Raw genomic sequence first — 8641 nt, 5'->3', positions numbered from 1 at the left:
TATATATATATATATATATGATTCGGCGCCGTAAGTCTTGTGGTCTTGTTAAGCGAACCTAGCTCTTCAGGCTTTCACAACCGAATCTGTTACGTAACTCTGTATGGCAACGTGGAATTTTGTAATGAATATGGAACCCTTTATAGAATTTGGGGTTTATTTAGTTGTATGTTCAAAAGAACTTCTTCAAACTTGAACAGCAAAAACAAAAAGCAACAAAAAATCAACAAAAATAATAAATCACGGTAGAATGTTATTTTATGGAGAAAAAGAGATTTGGTAATGAAATGACTGAAAATGTCACGAAAGATTAATTTATTCGAAGGGCTCTGATTTATGAATTTATAGCAGAAGGTTGAATACGAATAGAATTTGTGCGGTTTGGCACGTTTCAAAGACTAACAGGAGCGTCAGTGAAGTGAAATGGTTTCCACCGGGATTTGAACTTAATTTGTAGAATTGGCCTTCGAGACATTTTACCTCTGGCCCAGGAGTGCGTTTCATGCATGAGCTGATGTGTTAATAAGTTGCCGAGAACAACCCCCTTCTTGTTCCAACTCCCTAAAAAAATAAAATGGAAAGGAAAGAAAAAAAAACTGCTGACATGGTTTTGGGGTTTATAAATGGTTTTACTGAGATTGATGGCAAAAATATTCTTATTAAAAGGAGATAGAAATAGTGTATGCTTATTAATGAGAATTCCATAAAGCCACCTTCGACATAATCTCTGTCTGTCTCTTATCTTTCAGAAGTCAAAAACAAAAACAAAAACAGATGAAACGAAAAAAAAAGTTCCCAGTCGAAATCCTGCATAGAACCAATTTCTAAAATTGTAAAGCGACGCTGATGGAATTTAGAACAAAAGAAATCTTTGATAAACCCCCGAGATTCTATTTGCTTCCAAGAGCATGTTTGATTAATACCAAGAAGGAACGGGAAAGAGAAAGAAAAAGTAAGATGAAGACAAACATAAAAAGGAAAAAAAGAAGCTTCGAGAAAACAACAACGCAAAACTAAAGATAAAACTGCTCCCTGATGCCAGGTGGATGTCTTGGAGTTCTTTTAATAAATATATTGAAGCAAAAGAAAATAATGAAGTTGGGTTGAGTAGCATCAAAGACCAAGTATTTATAAAAGATTAGATTGTGTAGAAGCGAAGCAGATAATCAAGACAAAAGTAGTTCTAATTGAAACATTACCAAATGTCTGCAAGAAACCAGGAATTCGTGGAGTGTCGATGTTAACGAGTAAAAGTGGTGAAGACAACCATCAAAATGTCTGCCAGGTATTTTGTCTGTCTGCCTTTGTGTGTGTGCGTGTGCGTATGTGTGAGTGTGTGCGTGTGTCTGCGTGCGTCTTATTGAGGGTGGTTATATTGGTAAAGGAAAGACGAGGCTGAATAATAAGGGTAAGAACAGATTAAGTTGGGGAAGGAAAAGAAGAGGGGATAAGGGTGGAATGTGGAGCAAATGAGTGCAAATAAAGTTTCGTATTGTAAGAGATGTGTTGGTGTTGTAACGAGAAGTTGGGAGAGAGAGAGAGAGAGAGCGAGAGAGAGAGAGAGAGAGAGAGAGAGAGAGAGAGAGAGAGAGAGAGAGAGAGGGAGAAAAAGATAGGTGTGCATTAAGTCTTGTTATGTTTAATCAAACTGGTTGACAACTTCATTATTAGGATGATGCGCTGGTAGAATCGTTAGCACGCCAGGCAAAATGCTTCGCGGCATTTTGTCCGTCTTTACGTTCTGAGTTCAAATTCTGCTGAGGTCGACTTGGCCTTACCCACGATCTTTATACAATATATTCTACACAATGCTTCATAGTAATTATTTCATTACTAGAATGATCTTTTACTTGTTTCAGTCATTAGACTGCGGCCATACAGGCGCAATGCCTTGAATAAATTTCGTCTGTCGTTACGTTCCGAGTTCAAATTCTGCCGAGGTCGACTTTGCTTTTCATCCTTTCGGAGTCGATTAAATAAGTACCAGTTACGCACTGGGGTCGATGTTATCGACTTAATCCCTTTCTCTGTTCTTGTTTGTCCCCTCTATGTTTAGCCCCCTGCGGGCAACAAAGAAATAAATATATATACGTATTGCATGTCGGATGACCACCTATGATGTAACGGGACGAAATGTTCACCGCAATCAGGACAGCAAGAGCATCCGCAGTGTAAACGAATGGGCTCCACCCAAGTTGTTACCAAATATAAATGTAAAAAAAAAAAGATTTTTTTTATGTAAACAAAAACAAAGACAAAACAACACAAAACAAAACTGACGAAGTTTAGTAATTATGTTGTCAAGTTTAGACATTTGTGTTTGTAAAGTGGATAACATGAAAAGAATTAAGTTTTAGAATATTAATTTAAAGGGGAAAGAAACAGAGTGAATTGTATGAAGAGCGACACGATCACAGTGATACCATTATGATGGAAGGAACAGTGGCGCCACCACCGTTGCCAAGAACGACAACACAAATGCTACTAAGACCACTCTACTACCACCAACACCACCGACACCACAAGCAATACAACCACCAATGTCAACAACAGCAGCAGCACCAGCACCACACTACTACACTCTGTTACCACAAGCAGCAGCACCAGCACCACACTACTACACTCTGTTACCACTACAACTACCAGCAATAACAATAATACCACCACCACCACCACCACCACCTTCATCATCATCATTATCATCAACAGCAGCAGCAATATCGACTATAACACTATCATGAGTAGCACTGAAGAAGAAATGGACGCAATACGTGACAAAAAGCTGTGCATCCTTGCTCAGAAAATTAGAAAATGATAATAATAATAATAATAATAATAATAATAATAATAAGAAGAAGAAGAAGAAGAAGAAGAAGAAAGTGTATTTCACCTGAATTGTACGCAACCGGAGCCACGTTCTGGTGCCTTCCATATGACCGAAATACCCTTCTTGGGTAGCAGGAATCTATGAATGAGAACTGTGTGGTTACACTGTCTGGCAATCTGTAGAAGATCTTCATTGTTTTTCAACTGTAATTAGTAAAAAAGAAGGGTGTGTTAATTAATGGCGCTAGGTTCACCTGGTGCAGGAGTGATGTGGTCTCACTTACACACACACGCACGCTCACACATGTACACACACGCACGAATGCACACGAATGCTCTCATGTTTACTTACACTCACACAAACACCAACGCATATACACAGACATAAATAAATAAATAAATAAATAAATGCATACACGTAAGTATAAGCAAAAAGAAGAGAAAGAGATAGAGATAGGTAGACAGAAATAGATAGAAATAGATAGATAGACAGACAGACAGACAGACAGACAGATAGATAGATAGATAGATAGATAGATAGATTGAGAAAGAGAGAGAGAGGGAGAGAGAGAAAGAGAGAGAGAGAGAGAGAGATAGAGAGAAAGGCAAAGAAAGAGATAGATAGAGTGAGAGTGAATGAGTATTCGATACAAGTAGAGTAAGATAATGTATTGGAAGCTGAATTTTCAGACGGTTATAAAAAACAACAAAAAAACAACGAAACGTGGAATTTAACATTTAAAAAGTTTACAAGCGTTGACTTGTGTGGTAAGTATTGATTGGCTAATGGCAAATAACGGAAAGATCGATTGGATAAAATATAATGGCTATATATTGTTTGCCAGGTGAAAATAACACTTTGTACGTACATAGTCAAAATGATAAAAAAAAATAGCGTTGTAAATATGGTTTATACAAAGTAATATTTAAATTGAAATAAATGCATTCGTAAAAATTGTAAAAGATTTCAGAGGAGGCGACTCATAAAAAAAGTTAGGAAATTTGTAACGTCTGGGATCTTCGAAATTAAGAAATAATGTTATTTTCGTTTCATGTTGCTTGTAATTATACATTATTTGTTTGATAATACGAAAATTTAGGAGCAGGAATTTCCCTGACTGCCAGCAAAGATGGACAAATTCGAATTCCTCAGTTTATTCTTGTCTTGGAACAAAATTGTTTGTTTTTCATTTAAGCAGAGCAGTTTATCGCATTTTGCAACTAAACTCATCTTGTGTATAAAGTAATGTAAACCCAGAATTGGCCAACGTATTCTAAAAGCACTTAAACAGGTACCAAAAATATTTAGAAAAGGCTGTATTATGCCTTCTTCAGGTTTCTCTTAAAGTTATTTGTTTTTAGTATTAGGACTACGCACTCTAATGCACTCTTTCTTAGACTGGAGTGATATTTGGTTGCCATTTCTCACGGGGCGACGGCTCCTTCACTACGATGTGAGATACAGTGAGTGATGTAAGGAACTGTGACATGTATTAACTACTATGACAAATATTGTGACATGTATTATGATAGTAATTATTTACGTCTTAGTATGGACTTGAAAGTAACAAAGACGTTGACAACTTCTGACAAAAAGCCACATACTGAGACTAACATGTGTTAGGAGGTCACGGGATCAAACGGTCAATGGGTCAGAATTGCTAGAGCTGCAGGCAAAGTATCATACGAGATTTAATTACATCTCTTTACGTTCTGAGTTCAAATCCCGCTCAGGTCGACTTCACTCTTCATATTTCTCGGATAGATAAAATTCAAGTACCAGTCACGAACTGGAGGCGATATAATCAACCAATACCCGTCTCCTTTCTACCCCAACCAGTGTGGTCTTGCATTCACGTCAGAAATCAGCTGACATACACTTGGTGATGGTAACCTCCATGTAAAACAGAGATTAACACTTGTGGTGCAATAGTTTTGACAATAAACAGGGTACCATTGTTTTCCTTAGGGAGCTTCAGTAAACTACCAGCCTTAATCAGGTCAGAAGAAGGGGTCAAAGATTAGTTACTTAAACATACCCCTTGGGGGTCTGTTTAATATCTCGGCTGTAGCACTTGCGAAAATAAACGACTTGATTTTTGGCTTTATTCCTTTCTAAATTAATTTTTTCAAGGAAATAATTATATTTCATTTTGATAATCATAATTAGCACAGTTAACTTTATCCCTGTGTGTGTGTGCGTGTGTGTGTGTGTAAAATAATAAAATGCTGCTGTTGTAAAAAGTCACCCAAGATGTTTGTCTTTAAAACAGATAAAGCATGTACCCCGTAATTAAGCGAGGGTGGGCAGAGAACTCTACGGTCCTTCACCCGTCCCGTCTAGCGGCATATACATGTGTGTGTGTGTGTGTGTGTGTGTGTGTGTGAGCGTGCGCGCATGCGTGCGTGTGTAGACGTGTGTGTGTGCCTTTGTGAATATAAGTGTCTGTGTATTTGTGAGGATGTGTACACGGATGTAAATATATTTATGCGTGTATGTCCATGTAAGTGCGTAGTGGTTGTATGTGTGTGTGTGTGTGTGTGTGCGCGCGCGCCTTTGTGTATATAAATGTGTGTGTGTGTGTGTGTGCGCGCCTTTGTGTATATAAATGTGTGTGTGTTTCTGCCTGCTTGTGAGGGTGTATGCACGGCTGTACGTATATTTATGCGTGTATGAGTGTACCTGTGTGTGTTTGTTAGAGTGTCAGTGTGTGTGTGTGTGCGTATGTGCCTCTATATATACAAGCTTGTGTGTGTCTGTCTGTGTTTGTGAGGAAGTGAGCATGTCTGTACCTATATGTATGTGTGCGTATGCGTGTGTTAGTGTGTGTGCGTGTGTATGTCCTTCTGAGTGCATGTGTGTGCATGTGTGTGTCTTTAAGATGTGTGCACGGAGATTACGTGTATGTGTGCGTGTGGGCGTGTGTGTGCGCATGTGATATCACTGTTGTTTAGTCCCAGCTCCGCCCTATTTGAAAATACCTATGATTAATGTTATTCCAACCGTGACCACCTCGTCGTTTCCTATACGCAGGAAGGTCAGGACCACACCTAAGTTTGTTAATTGCTGGAAGGTTTCAATTAATCTCATAATTCGAAGGAGATATTGCTGCTATTTTTAGCAGGTCGAGCGACCACAGAGGTGCTCTTTCGTACATGTTGATGTTGTTGTTGTTCTTTAACCCGACTTCAACCCAACTGAGTGGATCTATGACCCATGGCACTCCTGCCGTGACCATCCCAGCTTTGTATGGTTATGTCTAGGGCGACACTATGGTGGTATCGAGGAAGAGATTTGAAAGAGATTTGACTGCTACATCTGTCTGTGTGTCTGTGTGTGTGTCTATCTGTCTGTCAGTCTATCTATCTATCTATCTATCTATCTATCTGTATATCTATCTATCTATCTATCTATCTATCTATCTATCTATCTATCTATCTATCCATCTATCCATCCACACACACATACACACACATTAAAAACCTGGCCCCCCCCGTCGGTTACGACTACAAGGGTTCCAGTTGAGCCGATCACCGGAACAGTCTCGTCGTGAAATCAACGTGAAAGTGGCTGAGCACTCCATAGACACGTGTACTTTAACGTAGTTCTGAAGGAGATTCAGTGTGACACAGAGTGTGTGACAAGGCTGGTCCCCTTTGAATTACAGGTACAACTCATTTTTGCCTGCTGAGTGGACTGGAGTAATGTGAAATAGAGTGTCTTGCTCAAGGACACAACTTGCCACCAGGTATCGAACCCATGACCTGACGATCCTAAGCCGAATACTCTAAGCACTAAGCCACGCACATTCGCGCGTACACACACACACACACGCACACACGCGCACACACATGTATACACACACAGAGACACATACGCACATGCAAACACACACATACACACACGCACACACATGCACACACGTGCACACACGCATATACACACACACATGTACACACACATGCTCACACACACATGCCCACACGATGGCTTCACAGTTTCCGTCTACCATCTGCACTCACAAGGCTTCGGCTGGCCTTGGCCTAAAGTAGAAGACACTCGCCCAGGGTGCCGTGCAGTGGGACTGAACCCGGAACCACGTGGATGCGAAGCGAAAGTCTTAGCCATAAAGTCATCCCTACGCCTTTAGCACATATTTTATCTATAAACATGAAAAACCATGATGACAGGATAGGAATTGAACTCGGATCTCCCAGACGCCCTATACAGATGCTACTGATTACTAGTTCCTGAGTATTATAGTGTGACGTACAATAAGACGGGTGGTGAAGAAATATTTAAGGGTGAGTGACACCGAAGGAAATTTACCTTAAAATTTCCCAGACTCTTGTATTCTTCCAGGGTACCATTTGGGACAACAACCATCATAATCCCTAGTAAGGTCTGGCCTGGGCGGGAACCGTTCAGGGTGACTGTGGAGAGAAACAGAACAAGGATATAATAATAATAATGATAATAATAATGATAATAATAATAATAATAATAATAATGATGATGATGATGATGATGATTTCATTTATTGGGGACAATACAAAGACAAACATAAAATGTGGGAATTTACATATAATGAAATGATAAAAGAAAAAGGGACACATGCATAGCATACAAAGGTTTTAAAAAAATATAATAATTTAAAAATTTTGGCACAAGGCCAGCAATTTTGGTGGAGTGGGTAAGTCGATTGCATCGACCCTGGTGCTCAAGTGGTCCTTATTTTAGCGACCCCCTAAAGGTTGAAAGGCAAAGTCTATCTCGGCGGAATTTGAACTCAAAACGTAAAGACGGACGAAATGTCGCTAAGTAATTTAGCCCGGCGCGCTAACGGTTCTGCCCGCGCAGCGTGGCACAAGAACGAGCATTGAAGGCGAATTATGTAAAGCGCAGAATTAATAAAACAACTGAGATTGACAAATGGAGAATGTGTGGTGAAAGGGGTGAAACGGTGAGGCGCATTGTTAGTGAATGCCCGAAATTGGTACAACGCGAATACAAAAGGCGACATGACAAATGTAACAAGACTGGTCCATTAGGAGCTTTGTGGAAATTATGGCCTAGAAAGACGTGCAATGACCAAATTCCAGAACACACACACACACACACACACGTATATACGTATATGTGTTTCTCTATCTATCTATCTATCTATCTATCTATCTATCTATCTATCTATCTATCTATCTATCTATCTACAGGTGTGCTATGTGCTAACATTTCATTGGTGCAATGTAGTACAGAACACACCAAAAGAAATTTTAACTAACCCTGTATGTTCAGGCGAATGTAAACATTACGTAGACACACACACGCACACACACACACACACACACACACACACACACACACACACACACACACACACACACACACACACACACACACACATCACACCACATCACACCACACCGCACACGTATACTCCTATATTGATAGACTGTTAAATAAACAGACATCATACATGCATGCACACATACACAGATTACATAATCTTTATCTTTGTCTACCGGTTTCCTACACATGTTATCTGTAACAAACTGTAAAGTTATAACTTCACTTTGACCCATTTCTCTGAATGATGACACGGCAGCTTCATTCAACCGCATAAACCAATAATAATAATAATAATAGTAATAATAATAATAATAATAATAATAATAATAATAATAATAATAATAATAGCATTTTCTTTATTGTCCATGGGCACCAAACATAGTATATACATATATGTACACAATAGTTTAGTTCTACAATTTTATTATAAACTATTGAAGTGTGTGTGTATATATGTGTATATAT

The 8641-nt window shown here is 39.1% G+C and overlaps 1 protein-coding gene across 1 annotated transcript in view; it reads right to left on the bottom strand.

Moving 5' to 3' along the window:
- The window catches only part of LOC106871221 (spondin-1), a 71961-nt gene that overhangs the window by 23382 nt on the left and 39938 nt on the right, over positions 1-8641 (bottom strand). The window contains exons 2-3 of the mRNA XM_052973432.1: positions 7157-7260; positions 2891-3030 (exon numbers count right to left, since the gene is read on the bottom strand). Of these exons, the coding sequence (XP_052829392.1) occupies positions 2891-3030; positions 7157-7260 (244 nt within the window). The remainder of the gene's footprint in view (positions 1-2890; positions 3031-7156; positions 7261-8641) is intronic.

This window comes from Octopus bimaculoides, chromosome 15, assembly GCF_001194135.2.
Source record: "Octopus bimaculoides isolate UCB-OBI-ISO-001 chromosome 15, ASM119413v2, whole genome shotgun sequence".
Lineage (NCBI taxonomy): Eukaryota > Metazoa > Mollusca > Cephalopoda > Octopoda > Octopodidae > Octopus > Octopus bimaculoides.
The sequence above is the reverse complement of the archived record's forward strand: the minus strand, read 5'-3'. Positions and strand labels throughout refer to the sequence as shown.